General features: G+C 49.3%; 8 protein-coding genes across 8 annotated transcripts; 4 read left to right on the top strand and 4 right to left on the bottom strand.

Annotated features, from left to right (window-relative positions):
• Window positions 1-411: 411 nt before the first annotated feature.
• FIBRA_07843 (uncharacterized protein) lies at window positions 412-2,452 on the bottom strand (the record flags this gene model as incomplete). Its single annotated transcript, XM_012329507.1, has 11 exons — window positions 412-774; window positions 832-950; window positions 1,004-1,115; window positions 1,168-1,307; window positions 1,364-1,426; window positions 1,478-1,742; window positions 1,801-1,920; window positions 1,972-2,084; window positions 2,145-2,213; window positions 2,268-2,383; window positions 2,439-2,452. 11 exons carry the CDS (start codon window positions 2,450-2,452, stop codon window positions 412-414), a joined length of 1,494 nt encoding a protein of 497 aa, XP_012184897.1.
• Window positions 2,453-3,071: 619 nt separating this feature from the next.
• Window positions 3,072-4,784, top strand: FIBRA_07844 (uncharacterized protein; the record flags this gene model as incomplete). The annotated part of the gene is made up of 5 exons (XM_012329508.1): window positions 3,072-3,316; window positions 3,368-3,477; window positions 3,530-3,625; window positions 3,684-3,764; window positions 3,817-4,784. 5 exons carry the CDS (start codon window positions 3,072-3,074, stop codon window positions 4,782-4,784), a joined length of 1,500 nt encoding a protein of 499 aa, XP_012184898.1.
• Window positions 4,785-5,233: 449 nt separating this feature from the next.
• On the bottom strand, window positions 5,234-6,396 carry FIBRA_07845 (uncharacterized protein; the record flags this gene model as incomplete). Its single annotated transcript, XM_012329509.1, has 6 exons — window positions 5,234-5,302; window positions 5,356-5,452; window positions 5,502-5,632; window positions 5,689-5,870; window positions 5,953-6,202; window positions 6,256-6,396. 6 exons carry the CDS (start codon window positions 6,394-6,396, stop codon window positions 5,234-5,236), a joined length of 870 nt encoding a protein of 289 aa, XP_012184899.1.
• A 622-nt stretch (window positions 6,397-7,018) lies between these two features.
• FIBRA_07846 (uncharacterized protein) lies at window positions 7,019-7,907 on the top strand (the record flags this gene model as incomplete). Its single annotated transcript, XM_012329510.1, has 5 exons — window positions 7,019-7,090; window positions 7,145-7,285; window positions 7,347-7,441; window positions 7,494-7,574; window positions 7,631-7,907. The coding sequence occupies 5 exons, from the start codon at window positions 7,019-7,021 to the stop codon at window positions 7,905-7,907; spliced, it is 666 nt and encodes a 221-aa protein (XP_012184900.1).
• Window positions 7,908-8,110: 203 nt separating this feature from the next.
• Window positions 8,111-12,854, bottom strand: FIBRA_07847 (uncharacterized protein; the record flags this gene model as incomplete). The annotated part of the gene is made up of 15 exons (XM_012329511.1): window positions 8,111-8,822; window positions 8,876-9,136; window positions 9,187-9,575; window positions 9,637-9,756; window positions 9,808-9,973; window positions 10,043-10,115; window positions 10,170-10,247; window positions 10,306-10,527; window positions 10,587-10,707; window positions 10,755-10,835; window positions 11,690-11,853; window positions 11,914-12,291; window positions 12,339-12,489; window positions 12,551-12,756; window positions 12,812-12,854. 15 exons carry the CDS (start codon window positions 12,852-12,854, stop codon window positions 8,111-8,113), a joined length of 3,165 nt encoding a protein of 1,054 aa, XP_012184901.1.
• Window positions 12,855-13,385: 531 nt separating this feature from the next.
• Window positions 13,386-14,230, top strand: FIBRA_07848 (uncharacterized protein; the record flags this gene model as incomplete). Its single annotated transcript, XM_012329512.1, has 4 exons — window positions 13,386-13,759; window positions 13,813-13,930; window positions 13,990-14,090; window positions 14,173-14,230. 4 exons carry the CDS (start codon window positions 13,386-13,388, stop codon window positions 14,228-14,230), a joined length of 651 nt encoding a protein of 216 aa, XP_012184902.1.
• Window positions 14,231-14,960: 730 nt separating this feature from the next.
• FIBRA_07849 (uncharacterized protein) lies at window positions 14,961-15,682 on the bottom strand (the record flags this gene model as incomplete). Its single annotated transcript, XM_012329513.1, has 6 exons — window positions 14,961-15,046; window positions 15,104-15,136; window positions 15,176-15,289; window positions 15,415-15,469; window positions 15,511-15,590; window positions 15,643-15,682. 6 exons carry the CDS (start codon window positions 15,680-15,682, stop codon window positions 14,961-14,963), a joined length of 408 nt encoding a protein of 135 aa, XP_012184903.1.
• Window positions 15,683-17,155: 1,473 nt separating this feature from the next.
• FIBRA_07850 (uncharacterized protein) lies at window positions 17,156-18,977 on the top strand (the record flags this gene model as incomplete). The annotated part of the gene is made up of 16 exons (XM_012329514.1): window positions 17,156-17,168; window positions 17,227-17,239; window positions 17,307-17,405; window positions 17,462-17,478; window positions 17,529-17,567; window positions 17,619-17,707; window positions 17,765-17,778; window positions 17,839-17,869; window positions 17,924-17,976; window positions 18,037-18,091; window positions 18,145-18,152; window positions 18,204-18,291; window positions 18,347-18,460; window positions 18,515-18,592; window positions 18,641-18,727; window positions 18,792-18,977. 16 exons carry the CDS (start codon window positions 17,156-17,158, stop codon window positions 18,975-18,977), a joined length of 984 nt encoding a protein of 327 aa, XP_012184904.1.
• Between the last annotated feature and the right edge of the window lie 596 nt (window positions 18,978-19,573).

Consider the following 19,573-nt stretch of genomic DNA (forward strand, 5'->3'; position numbering starts at 1 on the left):
TTCCGAGGCGAAAATATTAGCATTGTGAAGAACCTACTCCCTGATTCACAAACACGCAATCAGATTGAGGTAGATTCTGCAAGAACGCTGTATATAGGGAAGAGAAGGACGGGATGGACATAGTCTTCTGTGTCCCGGTCAAGAAATATGGAGATGGCTGAAGGATGATCGGTTTTTTTGGCTCTATACTTACCGGATTGTTATACTTGTACATTTTGCGTTGCGCCCTTTGTACATGCTCATGGTGTTGAATGTCGTTCCTTTGTTCTGCACTACTGAGATAGGCTACCTGAATATAATCATTACATGAAAACGTGGTAGATGCTGGATATTTGAACAAAATCAAATCCAATCAGTTTATGTCTCTGTACAGATCCGATACTGTAGCGCACCGAGCCACACCTGCGTTCTTTAGTTCTTTCCCGCTGCGAGTTTCTCCGCCCATTCTTCGATGGTGGACCCGGCTTCCTCCTGAATCAATGACCATGCTTGGTCTAAATGCTCCTTTCGAGTCCGTGCCGCACCAACAGCGAAACGGATACAGAACGTTCCATTCAGTATCGTCTGTGTGAGTAGGATGTCGTGTCGCGCGCCAATCCGTGCATACATGGAGCGGTTGATGTCGTTAAGCAAGTCCTCACTCAGAGTCACACCAGGAAAGGCATTGTGGGGAATAAGCCGGAAAACCGTGAGAGCAAAGGATGGAGCTGCGATCAAGGAAAAGTTGGTGGACGATCTGACGAGAGAGGCGAAATAATCGTTAAGTTCGATACACTGTCAATACAGCAGGTGAATAAGACTTGTTATCACATAAATTCAACGGCCGCTTACCTCGCGGATATATTTCTGGAATCCTTCCACCCCATAGCTGCGTAAGACGAACCAGACTTTAACAGAGCGGAACCGTCGACCCAGTCCAAGATGCCAATTGCGATAATCTATGACGGCGCCTGCATCGCATGGAGAAATTAAGCGGTGCCGCTAATCCTATGAAGCGACATACCCGCATCGCTCTGCTTTGTTCGCAGGAATTCGGGAGTGACGTCTAGCGCATCAGTAAGATCCTTGCGACTCTTGACCCACAACAGAGCAGCGTCGAAGTTCACCAGGCCCCACTGGAAAGCGTTAGCCGTGAAGAACCCCATGTCTCAAGCGCAAATCATTCACTTTATGGAAATTAGTGCCGAATGACGTTGCATATTTGTTGATTTGTTCCAATTGTGCAGTCTTGCGATATTCAGGACAGGCAAGTGTAACACCGGCCCACGCGGCGTCAACATGTAACCAGATGGAAGGGTAATGTTGCACTGGTCAAGCACAATATTATGTAGCATAGTATGAGATACCGGGGATACACACTCACACACTTCGCCAACCTCTTCTAAGCGGTCGATGGCGCCAGATGAGGTGGTTCCAACCGTGCCGACTAGGGGCTTTGTCAGTTTGTGAATTATTTTGCAGTTTCATTGTTTCTCACTTAGAAAGAATGGATGTTTTCCCTTGGCTATATCCTCTTCTAATGCAACCTTGAGCGTCTCTCCTTGAAGTCCAAACTCGTCCTCCGCGCGCACATCCAGAATCCGGCACTCTAGTCCAAGAACTAAGCTTGCCTTGACACCGAGCGAGTGGGTCTGCGATGTGACATACATCACAAGCTCTTCCATCTTGGTACCAGGATGCGTGCGCATATAACGGGATCTCGCTGCTACGGTTGCGACAAGAGCGGAATCGGACGATGTGGTCTGTAACAAGTTATAATTCATTAGCTGAGAAACCAATATACCTATTCATACAAATTACCTGAAGGACCCCGCCACCCACCCCGGAACTGTTTAGAAAATGGTCACTCAACCCAAGGAGTCTAGCAGACCAGTCCATCATCATCATCTCAAGCTCTGTACAAGCCGGGCTACTTGACCACTGAGCGAGACTATATCAGCACTAGGATAGAATTGATGGAGGGGCACAGACGTTGAAGCCAGGATTACATGTGCTACTGGCATATAAATCGCCGAGCATGCCCTCAAAAGTACATGCCGTCGGAAAGTAAGCAAAAAAGGACGGATGCTGCCAGTGTGTTAAACCTGTGGAGATAAAAATTAGACCAGACTATTGCTGAACAGTAATGCTACCGTGATTCGCACCGGGGACGATGAGCTTCTGGTAATCATCGGCAATGACATCAAAGTCTTCCCCGGCTTCCGGGGGACGATCTAGGCAAATCGAGAGTGCATATGAGCCTTCTCGAAGGTCCAATCACTACATACCAGGAAGCGACCGGAGAAGATATCCTGGTTGGACGGGGGGAACTACGGGGCGCTGTTGGAGCGTACTATAGTAGTCGCATATTCTATCGATCGCCTGGTATCCAGCCTTTCTAAACCTGGAACGTAGACGTCAGTGGCTCAATATTGAAAGATGTACTGCATTCTGCTAACTGTTCGATATCCATTGTCTGAAGTAACGGATTTCAAACTCTTGAGTCCTGACCGGCTTGACCATTGTCTAGCTTATATATGGCTGATCTTCCTGATACCTCAGGCTGACAAAGCTGACCACGCTACCACGAGATACAACTTGGGTCTATAATGAAATACCGCCAAGCACAGCGGCCTAGATTCCCGGCTCCAAGTTCACGATAAATTTACTATAGGATTTCTGAAATTTGTACTAGCGTCCCTGATACGATCGGAAACTGCATTTGAATGCGACTGGAAAGTCAGAACGTCTTGAATACGGGAGTGTGTTCGACGTGGGGAAGCACTTTAACCTACGGTATTCGTATCCGTTGAATCGTAAGTCGATTTGCCTCGCTCGGAGTCAGAGTCACAAGCGCTTGTCTCGGCGTCCGCGATGACCTTCTATTCTTAGCGGAGTGCGCGCGCGATCGTGAGCAAATGCTTTCGACAGAGGGATCCCACTGCCGTGAACCTGGCTTTATCGCATCTGCTCGCCCCGCGTTTACCAAAAACAAGGACTTGTGTGTGTGCTTGCATTTATCAAGTTGTTGACCTCACTGTTCGGGAGTAGACGACCATTTCTTCGAGCTGTGCAATCTATCTGCTGATTCGATGTCTCCAAATGAGCAGGCCATGAAGCCAACAACTAGTCCAAATTCCAAGATCAAGGCGAGAGACAAGGAGAGAGAGAAGAGAGTCAAAATGGTACCCAAGCAGCAGACGGAACGCCTCAAGACAGTCGTTCGTAGGTTACCGCCCAATCTCCCCGAGGACATCTTCTGGCAGAGTGTCCAGCAGTGGGTCACGGCCGAAACGGCTACGTGGAAATCTTATCACCAGGGCAAGTTCAGAAAACGGTCAGTCTGGTCATTGATCTACACCATCGCTATTTGTAACATATTGGGTAGGTTGAACAAGGAAAATATACCTTCGCGCGCATACATTGTGTTTAAGGACGAGGAGCTTTTGGCAAACTTCAGTAGGGAATACGACGGACATCTATTTAGAGATAAAGCAGGTATGGACATACTTGTTGCGGTTCTGCTCGCCTCATCCTATGTTGCTTCAAGGTAACGAGTCCGTCGCCGTGGTGGAGTTCGCTCCATTTCAAAAAGTACCATCTGAGAAGAAAAAGGCGGACGGGAGGATGGGAACAATCGAGAAAGGTGCGTTTCATCCCACCACAGCCTTGAGTGTCGTCGCCGAGCTTACATGTATTCTAAGACGAAGATTACGTCTCATTTCTGGCATCTTTGCAAGATGGGTCTGCGAAGCAATCTGATATAGACAATTATGATCAACTACGTGAGCGCGAATAACTATGCGCTCTATTGTATCTACTTATTATGCATCATAGTCGCTGCATCACAGCCTCCTCCTCAACCTACCACTACCCCCTTATTGGAGGCGTTGAAGGCTGAGAAGTCTGCGCTGAAGGACAAGGAGGCGATCCTCCGAAACCATGCACACTACAAGGACCACAATCCAGCGCAAAGTGCATCGGCGAAAAAAGACGACGCAAAGAAGAAAAGTGCTGCTACTCCTGGCCCCGCGACTGCCACCAAACATGCCGAGGCTCAGGGGAACAAGAAGTCCACGAAGAAGCCTGCCGCTGTGGGGAAAGCAGCGCATCAGCACCAACCTCAGCAGTCTGCCTCGTCCAACGCGCCTGCTCACGGAGTTGCTACAGGTGCGCAGCCGAAGGTACAATCGACGCCAGCAACCCCACCCAAGGCACCGCGTCCTCCACGCGAGCGTCATCCCAAACCCCCTGTTCCCTTAGCCGCACCAACAGGCCCCTCCGCGCCCACTGCACACAGCTCTGAAGGCGTATCAACAGCCCAGACCGACTCTTCAGCGGCCGCTCCACCTGCTGCAACTCGCCGCGTGCGTCCTATGCTGGGCCTCGGTTCGCGTCAGTTCGAGGCTGCACTCAGCGGTGCAGGGATGCCCGTCAGTAGCGGCGAGCGGCGGCCCCGCAGAGAACGCGAGAAGGAGAAAGCCAAGGAGAAAGAGTCCAACGACATAGTCTCAGCTACTCCTACTGGCGCTGCAGACACTCATGTCAAGGGCCCTAGCAGACCACGGGAGGAGCGGCGCGGCGCATCGAGCGCTCCCAGCTCGCAGCGGGTTCCATCCAATAGAGCTGCCCCTCCGGCGCCGTTGATCATGCAGCGCGACGGACAGCCTACACCGCCAAAGATCCTTGGGACTTCAGCCGGTGGCGAGTCTGTTCATGGGCATGAGGAAGCCACCAGTCCTAGAAGCGGGGGAAGACCGAGAGGAAGGGGTCGTGGTCGAGGTGGTGCTAGAGGTGGCGGGTAGAATTCAATCTGGAACTCAACATAAGGTATGCCGTCTGTGTATGACCAGCAACTGTCGCTCATCTGAATACAAAGCCTCCATCAGCCCAAGAGCCAACAAAGCTCATTTGAATAGCCAGACATGTGAACATGGCTTGTTACACTTCGATTGGCCTGGTGAGGACACGAGACAATGGTGATACGCACCCCACCAGTGGCGGTCGTACCTTGCTTGCAAAGCTGTCGACCGACTTGTCGACGTTGGGTCAACATTTTTGTGGTTCAGCTGTATGTTTGACATTCATGCCTGCCTATAATCTGATCCTGTTCCTAGCATATGCCTTACCAATAGCTGTCGTGGTGGAGCTTATAGTTACACTGATAATCCACAATGTGTACATTACAAACGAAGTCTTAGATATAAGTGTGATAGCGCGTGCAGTGGTGTGGGACGAAGGGATCATGTCATATCTATAATGCTGTTCCGCGTTCAAAGCTCGCGCGAATTTCGGCAGTGTACTTGTCATAATACCGTGCGATCTGTCGTAGAGGGTCAAACAATGCTATACTGGTACAAGATTGGAAAAACGTACCTTTTTGTTGAACACACGATTCCGTTCGTTGATATACGTAATATCGCCTTCGTCCTCGTTGTGCCTCTTCCTCGAAAACTTGCTTTTCTTGTCAATGCTGTACAGCGCGTCAGGAAAGTCGTACACAACGGGAGTATGAGACACACTCTTGGTTGATTTTGCTGATAACACGATCTATTGCTTCTTCACTCGGCTTGTTGTCCGCATACAGCAGGCTGTTAGCATCACGATACAAATACTCCGCTGCCAATCGTTGCTGCTCGCTTGTGGGAAGGACCTAAGAATGTGACATGCGTAAGCTAAACTGGCACCCCATTATTGTATGTTACATACTTGCAACGATGAGCCCGCACCAGGGTCGAAACTGTTGAGCGGAGAAGAGCTGTTGCCGGATTTGGCCAGAGCTCCCGGTGCCAGTCCTAGCGCCAATTCCTTCTGCCTGTTGTATGCATCGAGGTCAGGCTTGATTAGATCTAGATCCTTCTTGTACCGCCTTCGTGCGGCGTCGGCATCGTCTATGAAGAGAGCATAAGGATCAGAAGTCGTCCGCCTGTAATTCTGAGACTCTGTGAGGCAGTAAAGGGACAAAAGACGCACTGTTGAACTCAAAGTCCGCTCGCCGCGCTTTACGTGCCTTCTTCTTCTCCCACTCGTCGTTCTCTTCTATGGTCCACTCCCAATTTTTCTGCCGCTCGACATCCTCGCCACGATCCTCAGCATCTGCCTTCTGACGCAAGACCTCAGCAAGTTTTCGTTGACGTTCTAGCCGTGCAGCGTCCCGGGCCGTGACTTTCGCCTTCGTGCTTTCTTCGATCAGAGACTTGCGGTTAGCAAGAGCGGATGTACGCTACATTGGAAGGTCAACGTAAATAAACACGATATTATCCGCATTTCACGTACCATCTTTTGCCTGAGCTGCTCCATCCTTGCCTTCCTCTCTTCCAATGTCATCTTGCTACCCTCGCCCGTCTGCGCATCGGCCTCCTCAGTACCAGCCAAGGTCCCGACCAACTCTTCTGCAGCCTCAGAGACGTTCTCCATTTCAGTGCGTATAGCCGTAAGTGTATCCGCGGACGAGTCGCAGAAAAATAAGAGGAAGCCCAAAGGTAGCTGGCGGACGCAGTGTAAGGCAGCCAAGAGCGAGCGCTTGAAAGCTGAGGTGGAGATCACTTATGTAACTCCTTCTGGAGTCCCAAAATGGATGTCTTCTCCAAGTTGAACTTGAGTTCAATCGCTCTGAACTTGAATTGGGGATATATAACATGTCAACTCGAAGGCCCTGAAATACACGCTATGCAGCCTGTTCGCGGCTTGCGCTGAAACATAATTTGTAAATAGCAGAAAGGTTTGTCTCGTTTGGCTCTGCAGGCACGTTGCGATTCTTTCTCGTTCAGACCGCAGGAACCCGCAACGACAAATGTCGTACACCGTTGTACAGCAGTGTGTAGTGGTGTTTACAAGCACCCGGTGTACGCATTCCATGAGCCAGACCGTGCGAGTGGCAAGATTCTCATTCTCTGGCACTTGCCCCGATCTCAACACCTGTGTGATCGAGATGTTGGTGCAACCGAGAAGTGTTCTCGTAACTTTATTCTCCCTCGACCGACGCCTTTATCCTCTTTCCGCCAATTCCCCTTTTGCGCTCATTATCTAGTCTTTGGTCATGCTCGCAGGCGTTGCACTGGCCATAGCACTCTGCGCCGTCCTGATTCCCCCAACGTATGCAGGTGTTTATGTATGAGGTATTCGTCTGTGGGAGGGTTTCACTTTGACATTTCTTCGTGACCAGGTTACATATCCCGTACAGGACACTGTTTGGCAAGCCGGACAGAATCAAACTATTTCTTGGAAGGACGATGGAGTCCCACCCTCGCTTCAGGATTTCGGGAACTCAAAGGTCTCCATCTATTCAGGGAACGAGCAGCAACAAGTGAGTCCCCCTGATAGCCACCACTATTCAGGCTGTGCCTCAATATACATTTTGGCTCCAGACGTCAATGCAGGAGATCGTCTCCAGTGTCAACGTGTATACCACCGCATCTATATTGTTCACTCCCAATCCGGCTGCAGGTCCTAGCGGGTCCTAGTGAGAGCCCCATCTATCGTACTGATGTGTTCATTCGACTAACGACGCAAAGTTTTATCCGGTTCGAATCTTTGAAGCTGAGAGACGCGAATAACTCTGCATACCCTGCGGAAGCATTCTCTTCCCCATTCACGTGCGTTCGTCATTCACAGTATAATTCTCGCATCCCTAATTGCGTGGCTTGCATAGAATTACGGGCATGAACGGAAGTCTTTCAACCTTGCAAGCGATCGCTGGCGCACCGAACTCATCAACATCCACTAATGCAGCAACGAATCCATCTAATGTACCGATGCCTACACCGAGGGCAAGCGTTCCCATGAGAGTATCAGCAACTACAAACCCGTCGCCTTCAGCTGCTGGACTCAATGGCCAGGCTGTCAACAGCGCGAGTCTTCCGCGAATAGGACGCTGGGAAGGTGTGGGAGGCATTACCCTTGTGTTACTGGTGGGCGCGCTGTTGTAAACACTTCTGTTACTCCCTACCCTCTTTCCTGTCCATCTGGTGTATAAGATGTCTTACACGTATACACTTTTCCAACCTCATTTATCATAGAGAATGTTAACACTTGGTGTATTGAAACTTGTCACATTACCTCCATTAGTATTGTACACTGTCTATGCATATGCAGATATTGATTACCGTCACCAATAGTGAACGCATCATACCTAGTCCGTTGCATCATATACTGTCCGAATGACATGGTCCGCCTTTCGACCCGTGTGCTTGATGAAGCCCATATGCTCAAGCTCATGCAAAGCCCGTATGAAACGTGCCTGCACTTCCAGCAGCCACTCTTGCGCTTCTTCGCTATCATCCCCATCCTCATCTCCTGGAAGTGGATCCTCATCATCTTCCCCATCAATCTCCATCTGTAGAAATTCGCGTTCCGGAGCCTTGCCTTGCCTGCTCAAATTTGCAGCAGGTGACACTCTACCCCTCGCGTGACCACCTTGATCCAACCGACGAAGGCGTCGCCGCTGGTCCTCGAGTACGACGACGAAAGATTGGAACCAGTCGTAGATGTTTATCATCCGCCCGGCTTCTATATAACGCCGAAAGAGCATGCTGGTATCTGGCAGCTCCCACAAAGCCAGTTTGCGACTGTTTTCTTTATCTAGTCTGCTCAAACCGGTTGTAAAGTGTGGTTGAGAGTGTGAACGAAGGAATTGAGTGTGTGCGTGCGCAAAATCGTAAGGGTGCGCTAAAGCAGAGACGATAGTGACTCGAGGTGCTGGGTTGATAAGCTGCGCACCGACGTCGATGAGTTCACCATTTGTCGAATACTGAAGCCGAATTCGTACCTCAGACGGAAACGGGGTCGAGCCCATATACCAGACGTCCCAGAGTGGCCCCTCATCTAATCGAACAAACCTTTCTCTGATGGCATGATTTGAGCTCGCTCATTCGAGTAAAGACTGAACTGTACCCACTCTAAATATGTTACCAACCACTCGCCCAACGCATCGGCCAGTTGCACGATAGCAGGATCCTTAGTTAGCGGTCGCCCACCCATATCCATATCGTACTGAGAATCATTGATATTAAGAGTGTCTTGAGGAAACTGCGCCATTATGCCATGAATCTTCAATCTGGCATCCTCTTCTCCCTCAATGCAATCAGAAGTCTCCAGTTTTTCAAAGAAATGATAGAGTCGTTCCAGGAGTGTGCGCAATTGGCCCCCAGATAGCTTCCTACACTCTTGTGAGTAAATTGATATTTAGAATAGGAACAGAAAACGAACTTCACCACTAGCCCAAGATAATGAACATCTCTGGAAGCTCGTCCGCGTAGCACGGTACTCGCAAATGTCAAGCTATTTTGACTCCTAGTCCTGTTAAACTTTTGCTTCTCAAGTGCTACCTGTTGCACCGTTCGAGCAACGCAGAATCCAGCACGGAATCTTTGGAGTTTACGCTGGAACTCTGCACGTGCCGCGTCAACGGAGTGAAGCAATCCATCTGCATCGAACGGGTCGTGATCGGACGACAGCAGATCTTGATTGTCTACAGCCGAGTGCAAGAGTCGCATTTGAAGGGCGTCATAGAACGAATGTGTGGTGTCGTTCAATTCAATGTCCGATGAGTGCACAAACGCAGTCAGAGGTTCAGTAAAATGTTTAATGTGCGCAAGCTGGGCAGTTACTACGTAAGCGGGATGATGAACTGATTTGAACTTGAGGCATGGAACCGACCTGTAGAATAGTGGACAGTCCATCGATAGATGCAGTGTGACGAGAAGCAAAATCGCTAATGTATTCAAGTATGTCCGGCCCAAGCATCACTGACGGTTCAAAGCTAACATCGAAGAAAGTCTGATCAGGCTTTCGTTAGCACTATGTCATTCGTAAAATCGACCAGCGCACCTTGCTGACGATGGACTCTACCATTCCAGGCCCGGAAGGCACGCTGTAGCTATGGATACGAAGTAGGGCAAGCGTCGAGCGGCGGTACATCGCGTGCAAGTGTGACAGTGATGAGGGCGACGACATGGCCAAGACAAATATTAGAGGGAGTTGCGGTACGTGCGAACTGCGAGAGAGAGAAAGTTGGAAGCACCAAAAATGAGTGAGAGAATAAAGCACTGGCCTGCAGATATACCAGACATCTTGGACAACCGCGGAGTCAAATTGCTCAAAGTTGTGCATGAAAACGACAAGGTTGTACCGCCTCTCTGCGAGAGTTGAATAGGTCCAGATTCATAATGAATTTATGAATATGCGCATACCTAATGCTGCGTACCAAGCCTTCAGGAGATTGATATCATAAGTTGCAAGCGAAGCCGCAGGCCGGCGTCTGACATTGCCTAACGAGCAATAGTGTGTGCTGAGAGAACTTGACCAAACTCGACTGCAATCACGTACTTGACGCGCTCTCTGTCACAAGATCCAAGAAGCCTGTTACGACTGCCTTCATCATGGCGGCAGTGTTTAGACAATCACCCGCATACAGGTGTATTTGAAGCGCTCCACGAGGCTCGTGTTCATTTTTTAACATATTATCTTCTCCTGACAAGCTGTCAGGAACGGACATATCATCAAGCTGTCGACATATGTCTGAATGGACGGAGAAACCCCCTCCTTCGGCTGAATATTTATGAACGTGAGATTGTTTGTTTGTCTCGAGTTCCGCGACAGCGACGCACCTGATATTGCTATGACAGGGAGCTCGAAGTAAGGCAGTCCGGGCAGGACACTAGAATATGCGTCACTTATTTGAGAGACAATTTGAGAAATGATGGACGCATAAAGTGCATGTATGATTGACTATCCTGCGTCAGGTTACTTACATGATACAAGTTAGAGCAACGTACCTGCATACGAGTGAAACATCGGTTCCATGCAATCCTATACGCCTGCATACGAAGCTCATGTCCGCCAGGGAGGTCTCGCCACTGTAGAGGATGAATTGAATCATAATCTATGCTCTCGTCTTCTATATATATATATATATGCATAAATAGACTTAGAGCTAAACTTCAAGCTGAAAGGTCTACCATTCCAGATATCTGGTGTAATGTATACACAGGACTACAGATATATTTGCTATAAGAAATCCAATTTTGGCGACTAGGGTGGTTATTCACTACGTACCTTGGTCTGATCATCTAGTTCCCCTGGCATTTCTGCTGCCGCTCAGTGTTTCATACGAAGCTGCCTGAGCGATGTAGATGCAGTGCGAACAAACGGTTGATTCAAGCCCGTTGAAGCTTCGATTCGTGAGGGCTCAGCGCTGAGCGCGATGGCAAGGCCAATGAAACGCCACGATCACATGATCGCGACGTGCACGTTTGCCGCACAGCCCGCATCGCGGCAAGTTGGCGGTGTTCTGCCACACTGAATCGCAGCAAGTTCGTGTGGCTTGCATTGTGTATACTCTCCACGTATCCCTATATATCTCAGCTGTGCGTGTGTCCTCTGCAGTCTGTTGTTTATATTCCTGGCGCTCGAAACACAATTTCACTTGATGCATCACGAATCTGGCAGCCTCGGTTGATCATGCAAAATTGCGTCGGATACCGCCTACGAAAAATCTGACAGTCTGATAGCGAGTCCGATCATCGTAAAGAGGTAGAAAGGCAGGAATATGGTAAAAGTACGAGTCGTATGCGGATCGTAAAGTCCACGCTTAGTCCACGCTTCCTGAACGAATATGAATAGAAATACAATTTACAAGCTACAATTTACGATTTACAATTTACTATTGAAGCACCGGTAGACCCAGGTGCGGTGCCAGCTTTTCTCTCACGAAGTCGTCAATTCCATGCAGCTTCACCCCGAGCTTGAGGATATTCTCGTCGGGGATCTCCTTCGTCCCATACATTCCCATCTCATTATACAGCTGGAACATGATGTCGCGATCGGGAACACCAGTGGTTGGGAGCACGGTGTATATGCACTCTTTCCCTGTGACTGCGACACGAAATCAAAGGAGATCAGCAGATGATAGGGCACGATTGAATACGACCCTACTTTTCTTGACGCTGGCGAGAATGTCGACTGGCTTCACTCTTGCGTTGCATACATACAGGTACTGATGGTTCAGCTCCGCAGCCTTAGAATCCCACTGGTCGAAGACTGCTTTCGTTACTCCGGAAAGGTCTTTCTCGACGTACAGCATCGCCACTTCAAATTCGCTATCAGCATTCATGGCCACCAGATGGATGAACAAGCATGAAGTCTCACATTCCGTCGTGTCTTTGACGATGGGCTGGCGGAATTCAACAAGATCCCGATCAGAATGGTACTGCATGTGAGACCGGTAAACCATGTTCTCGTAGAAGTTCCCAGTATACAAGAAAGACGCGGGTAGGCCCGTCTCTCGGATGTAATCGTCAACCTGGTATTTACCTAATTTCATGTCAGGTGTGTCAGGTTTCGGCAAAGAGACAGCATACCTTCGTAAATACGCGAGACCAGGCGGCCGCCAGAAATCTTCCTGGAACTGGGGAGCGTGCTCCATACAAAGCATTTCACGTTCGCTGCTAGAGATGCGTCCACCAAGTTCTTCCCCTGTCGCTCTTCGCTTCCAGGGTCATCCTTGATTTTCTGATTACATTGAATGAGGACCGAAGATAACCATTGAAACGCGGGTATCTCTCGTACACACCGGGTCATAGAAATTGGTTACTGCGAAAACGCCCCAGCAGTCGCGCAGAGCTTCGTTAACGTCCGAGGGGACGGTCAGGTCTGCTTTGACGACTTGTGCGCCGAGTTTGACAAGAGCCTGGGCAGCTGGGGACGCAGTGTCCCGCGTCAAAGCGCGAACGGTATATTCGTTGGGGTACTGCAGGAGCAGCTTTGCAACGGAACCTCCTGCAAGGGATGTCCGAGTTCAGAGAACGGTTTCACGTTAGTAAGAATGACTGACCTTGGTTGCCCGTGGCGCCGCAAACAGCAATAAGTCGGGGCATGGTTGAGAGAACGGTGGTCAAGTTGTGATTGGTGATGCTTGAGGTTGTGTCTGTCATAAGTTATATAAGTGTTCCAATAAGTACTGTAGTACGACTCGTCACATGTCCTGCATCAGCCATCGACCGGTGGCGCGCCATTTGCTGTACGGAGAGTCAGCGATGCCGCATCATGAGGGGCCTCATCTCAAAACGAGCAAGCGTTCAGTCAGCATCCAGGGACTTACAATTTTACAAGGTCATGGGTAAGTCATGGGTGTTTCAAATTGGCGTCTCCGTGGGAAGTCGAGAGCCATATCGGTCCTCTCTCGCAAACTGTGCGGCGGATGAGCGCGCCCCTCCCGCCCCATATGATGATAGGATTCCCACGGGCCCAGATCGGACAGAAGGACACAACTCCGTCCCGCTCCTCATCGCGAACAATCAAGACAGCGGCCGCCGCACTCAAAATCCACGGCATCGATAAATTAAAGTTATTTAGGCCATGCCCCGCAACCCCAGCCGCATCGTCTCCCTCCACATCCCCCTGCTACCATGGTCTTGAAACTCTACGGCTTCCCCTTATCCACCTGCACCCGTCGCGTCGCGCTCGTGCTCAAGGAGAAGAATGTTCCCTATGAGCTCGTCCCCGTCGATCTCACCAAGAACGAGCACAAAAGTGCCGAGTTCATGACCAAGCAGCCCTTCGGCCAGGTGCCGTACATAGTCGAGGAGGACGGCTTCCAGCTCTATGAGAGCCGCGCGATTGGCCGTTACATTGCTCTCAAGTATGCCGGGCAGGGGAACAAGATTCTCCCCGACCCTTCCGACTTCAAGAACACGGCGTTGTTCGAGCAAGCCGCGAGTATCGAACTCACTAATTTTGACCCCTTCGCGTCGGGCTTGGCTTTCGAGAAGGTCTTCAAGCCGTGAGTTCTCAAATTAGCACGGCTCTCTATTTGACACTCATCTCCCACGACAGCCGCAAGGGTCTTGGTGAAACCAACGAGGAGGTCGTCGCATCCCTTACGAAGCAGTTAAACGCAAAGTTGGACGCGTATGAGGTCCTCCTTTCCACTTCCAAGTACCTCGCTGGTGACGTCAGTGAACATTTATTGCATACGAAAAACTGTCATTAACATCCATGCGTTTTAAACAGGAGGTCACTCTTGCCGATTTGTTCCACATCCCATATGGCGCCATGCTTGGGGTGATGGGCATCGATGTCCTCGAGTCCGGAACCAGACCTAATGTGGCTAGGTAAGGCAGAGCTCGTGTTCCGCTATGTCTTTCTCGATGTGGCTCTTTAAATGTACAGCAGCTAATTTTATCTTTCCACTAGATGGTGGAAGGACATCACCTCTCGCCCGTCATGGCAAGCTGTTAAGAACGGCGCATGAATCATGTTGCAAAACTCAAGCCGAGTCGCTGTCCTGTAGTCTGCTTGTCGCATGTATAAATATAAAGAAGTAACCATTATGTTGTAATCCAATATACGTCTTTCGTGGCTGGTATAGGTGCATATTTCCGCAATTGCCTTAGCAATCATGCCGGAGATTATTTCGAGAAGTACTCACACAATCATGAGCCTTGTGGTCCGTGGACATGGTGTGTGTGCGTATAGTCATATTTAGATACTGCCGCCAGCGTCCGGCCCTGCCAATCCAGCATGCCTGGAGCGCAGTGAGGTAGTGGATTCCAGGTGTTATTTTGGCCCGAACAAGGGCTCAAATCGTAGAGTCGCGAAATGGAAGGCCCTCGGGCTCTGTGCTAATAATACTGACTTTGATGCCATAGATGTTGCTCCTAGCTGCGTGACGAACACCTCCTGTGTTTGATATCATCTTGCCGTTGATTCAGCGGAATTTATATTAGTAATGTGGCATCGGTGAAGGATAAACGGCAGGTCCAAGAATTGCTATGTGATTCGCACTTACTCGCACAGAATTAAGTTAGAGCATAATTGCTCCGTGTCTGTACGCAATCATGTCAGTCTTGATGCAGTCTACAAACCTTGACGAGCCAAAAGCTGAGGTTCGCGGTCAATGTTGTGCGCCAATGAAATGCTGAAGTAGCTATCATATTTGGGTCGGGAAATTTCAGTCGAGGATAAGAAATCTATTGTTCTAATTAGTGCCCTCCATGCGCCGCAATGTGACCCGCTTTGCTGTTGAGATACGCGTCGTAGCGCTTGGCCCACGAATAAGTGCCGTAACCTGCAAAAAGCAATACGCGTCAGAACGAATAAGCATGGGGATACATCGCCGAAGAACCGAACGATAGCCGCTCGGCGGCCGACCATGACGCTAATAGAGACCGAGTAGTGAACAGATGCTTAGACATACCAATAGCAAATGGAATGATCCAATATGGCATCTGGCCGGAGAGTCGGCGGTAACCGTTGAAGATCCAGTTACGGAACAAGTTGTGAGTGGCGCGCTGCCTCATGGGTGACATGCCTATAGATATGAAGCACATTCAAGGAACCATTTTACCCAGCCAGTCAGTAAGCAATCGTCGGATTACCGATACAAAGCACGCATCGTCAGTCAGAGGTGGGCGGACTTAGTCGGGACTGACGCACTGTACTGAGTCAAGCCCTTCTGCTTAGGGAGCTCCCGGTCACCCCACCACAGGTTCTACAAACAAGATTTGGTCAGCACGCTCTTTTCTGACTGACTCCAAAAAATATTATGCCGTAGACAGTGCAGCGCAATTCAGAGACGGGAACTGGTGACAAGACACTCACATAGACCTTGGCTAAAAGCACGTGTCAGCATAGATACAAAGCTGAGGGAAATGCAGAACATACGGCCAGGCATATCACTTCGACGGACATCTGTTACTCTCATTTTTGCGAGAGATTCACGGGACGCAGTAAGATACTGATGAGGTGTAAGTATGAGGGCGCTCGGGTCTTGCAGGGAAACTTGGGACAGAATTGGTCAAATAGGCACAAACAACATTCTGGCGGTGACGACCACGACACCAAGGTCAGTCTTCTCAACTTCTAAGTATTGGCCTGCATTGCTGAATATGTACGATGTTTGGACTAGATCGAGATGATCACACACCACGAGCTCTACAATCTGGCCAATACTCTGGGATTTCTCGCCATGATTACGGTAGTAGCTTACCACTTTGTCGCGGTCAATGCACGCCACATCGAGGCGAAGGACAAGACCGCTTGAGTGCATCATTACATGGCGCAGGTCGTTCAATGGAGTGGCAGTGGGCAAGTGACAGTGGTGTTTGAGGTACGCAGATGAAATTTTGATTACTTGTTTCGTGTTGATTGATTATGACATCTCACGCAGGTCGACAGGCTTGTAACATGAATACTTACTACATTGCCACTGGCTGTCTAATACTCCATCGCTCGCAATTCAGTGGTCGGTGACCACCGTCTATCCTTTTATATTGGTGCTTCCCATCGGTCGGTCCTACCTCGCTGACATCGCTCTGGAGAATGGGATGAGCATAAGTGTATTTCATGGATCTTCCCTCGCTGCACCTCTACTGCGCTGTCTCGGAGTTTTACCTCGGTTATTTATGCTGTCACGAGTACATGTTCGAAGCATTGTCCAGCCACCAACGGTCCGGATGAGAGGATCATTTGCTCTGATGAACAGTTTTTCAACCAGCGCTCTGTGGTATAAAAACGAGGGGTTGCCACGGTTCACGGTGCATTCCTTCGCATAGTATTTCAGCGTACATCATGCTAGGCTTGATCATAGGAGTAACGGCTTTTGCTACTCTCTTCTCTACTCATCCGAGGGTGGTCGCTTTGGACAACGGCGTTGCTCGCTTGCCAGGTAAGCTTCAAACTGTCTAGATACAGCTGGATATCACGGGTCACTGTGTGAATGTCTATAGTACTGGGATACAACAGTAAGATGCTTTATTGAAGTCAATGCTGTGTGCTCAGCTAAGAAAATGCCGGTTGTGAAGCTTGGAATTCATACGCGGTGAGCAATACAGTCCGTTTGTCGACGACACGCGGTGCTTAAAAGTGCAGTGCAATATCGATGAAAGTTTGATACTCGAGACGGCGTCCCTTATGAAATCGCTGGGATTGCAGGTGAATGATGGATTATAGGCTGTCATTTGATCAGAGTCGCGCATTGATCACCATTTTTAGGATGTGGGATATACGCACGTCAATCTCGACGATTGCTGGGGGGAGAGGAATCGTAGTGCAGAGGGATTACTTGTCCCAAGTGTGTTCTTCGCGTTTCTTGCAAGTCCGAAACCAAAACCAACCAATTCGTTCAAAGATCTTCAGAGATTCCCGGACGGCTTCAACAACATGACCGCTCAGCTTCATGCCATGGGCTTGTATGTACATTTCTGAATCCTCCACCATCAAACCCTAACTTCTTTTCGAACACTTAAGTCAAGCGGGGATCGTGAGCTATCTCATACCCTTGTTGTAACAAACCCTTTAGCATGATACTAATTCGTCCTCCAGTATAGCGATTCTGGTTGGTTCACTTGTGCTGGCTACGCAGGATCATTCGAGCACGAGCTGGTTGATGCTACGACGTTCCAGAATTGGGGTTTTGATTACTTAAAGTGTGTAAATTTCATTTCCCAAGCATCTCGCTCATGATCTAAACACCAATCTACAGGTATGACAATTGTTACAGTGTGTAGTGTCTCGTTTATGTGCTGGATGCTCCATCTAACGTATTCTAGTCCCTTTTGACGACGTCATCCGACAAGGAACTTACGGCAGTATGTGAAGCTTCTATACAATAGAAGCGAACCGTGACATCTCGCTCGTAGAATATCAACGTATGGCGGATGCAATTGCTGAACTTGCTGAAACGTCCAGAGCGCCTCCTTTAATTTACTCGCTATGCGAATGGGGATGGGTATGTGTCATACGATGTCTAGAGTATGTTTGCGTAACCGCTTCCTTCTATGAATAGAGTCAAGTATGGATGTAAGTTTCCTCATTGACCCCTCACAAACTAGAGAAGTTGTCTGAATTGTCCACTTGTAGTTGGGGTCCCCAAGTTGGCAATAGCTGGCGTGTGAGGATTGTCAAGTGCATAAATCACACAAGGCTCGTCTAAGTTCGCCCACAGATCGATGGTGATATCGAGGCCAACTGGGACTCCATTGCAAGCATCATCAATTTGTACGCCTTCCACTTAAGCTATCAGCAACTGCTAATCTAGCACGGATGCACGTTTCGAAGTGCCTCTTTCATCACCCAGAGCACCAACTTCTATGGCAGAAATGATATGGATATCGTAAGCCAATGTAGTAATCCTACATTGGCAAGTTTCGCTAATATCTCTTGCAGCTTGAGGTGTATGTATCATTATGCGCCAGAGACAATCAATTTATAACATATTACGACAGTGGCAACGGGAACCTAACTTACGAGGAGAATAAATCCCATTTTACCGCTTGGGCACTCCTGAAATCCCCTCTTCTAATTGGAACTAATGTGAGCCGAATACAGCTGCTGGTTTGGGACTTGGACGTGTTCACCCCTTTTGCAGTTATCTGCCACGCCACCCGAGATTATTGAGGTCCTTTCGAATACAGAAATTCTCGCTATTAACCAAGATCCGGTTGTTGGCACGAACATTTCACCATTCAGATGGGGTATCAATGTAAGTCGTTAGTGAGAATCCCAGTGGGACTGTTTTTGTTCACGGGTGGTGAAGGCGGACTGGACGAGCAACAGCTCGTATCCTGCGCAGTATTGGAGTGGTCCAAGTCAGAACGGTACAGTCGTTATGCTGGTAAGCCTTGTTCCCTTCTTAAGTCAAAGACCCGCTGACCTCGAATAGCTGAACACACTGGATGAACCTGCAAACATGTTCTTCAATTTGACTGAATCACCTTGGATTCGGGCAGGCAGGCAGTACGCCGTTCGTGTACGTCGTCCTCGCCTAACACATTGACTAGGTGCATCGTTCATGATGTCTTTCTGATGCATAGGACTTGTGGACACACACCGACAACGGGACTGCCATTCGTAACTTCACGGCGGTCGATGTTCCAGCGCATGGCGTTGTGGCACTGCTGTTGCAAGACGCTGGGAATGAACCCGCTGGGATCTATCCCTTGTGTGCAGTCTGGTATGAATGCTCCTCCGAGAACGGCACTGAGGTGGATGGAAACTGAGGGCATATGGACCTTGAGGTGCTGGTTCTGGTTCTGTTATGACTCATTGATAACAAATTGGTCCGTATGGAGCAAAGCTATGACCAACAAATTGGATCTATTTCAAGTTGACCAAGTGGGTTGAGAAAATCAATGTTGCGAGCAGATTGCATATGGAAACACAGTTACTATTGAGTTGTTGGTCTGGACGGAGCCAAGCGAGCTGAAGTAAATGTTCGCGTGCGACTACAAGTTCGGGACGGGACTGACTCCGGCCGACGGAAAACCTGATCTTGATCCGACTCGAAGCAAATTTGCACTGAATGAACCGCGTTAAGTACTGTTAGAACCTCACAAAGTCAGTTGTCAAAGCTCAGTCCTCATCGTTTCACCCGACGGGATCTTGGAGCCAACACCTTTGAAGACCTTTACCAACTCAGACGAGTTTCAGTCACGATCTGTCAGGCTGCCTGGCCAATGAGACGGTTGGCCCATTCAACTCGAAGTTGGCCGGGGTTTTGGAGGCCTCTGAGCGCACGTGATCGCGATATCTCATTGTATTGGTGTCCCGGTTTCTGGAACGGTACAAAGACGCCTATGAACACCACTTCTGCTCA

This window comes from Fibroporia radiculosa (genome assembly GCF_000313525.1).
Source record: "Fibroporia radiculosa TFFH 294 genomic supercontigs, scaffold17084, whole genome shotgun sequence".
Classification (NCBI taxonomy): domain Eukaryota; kingdom Fungi; phylum Basidiomycota; class Agaricomycetes; order Polyporales; family Fibroporiaceae; genus Fibroporia; species Fibroporia radiculosa.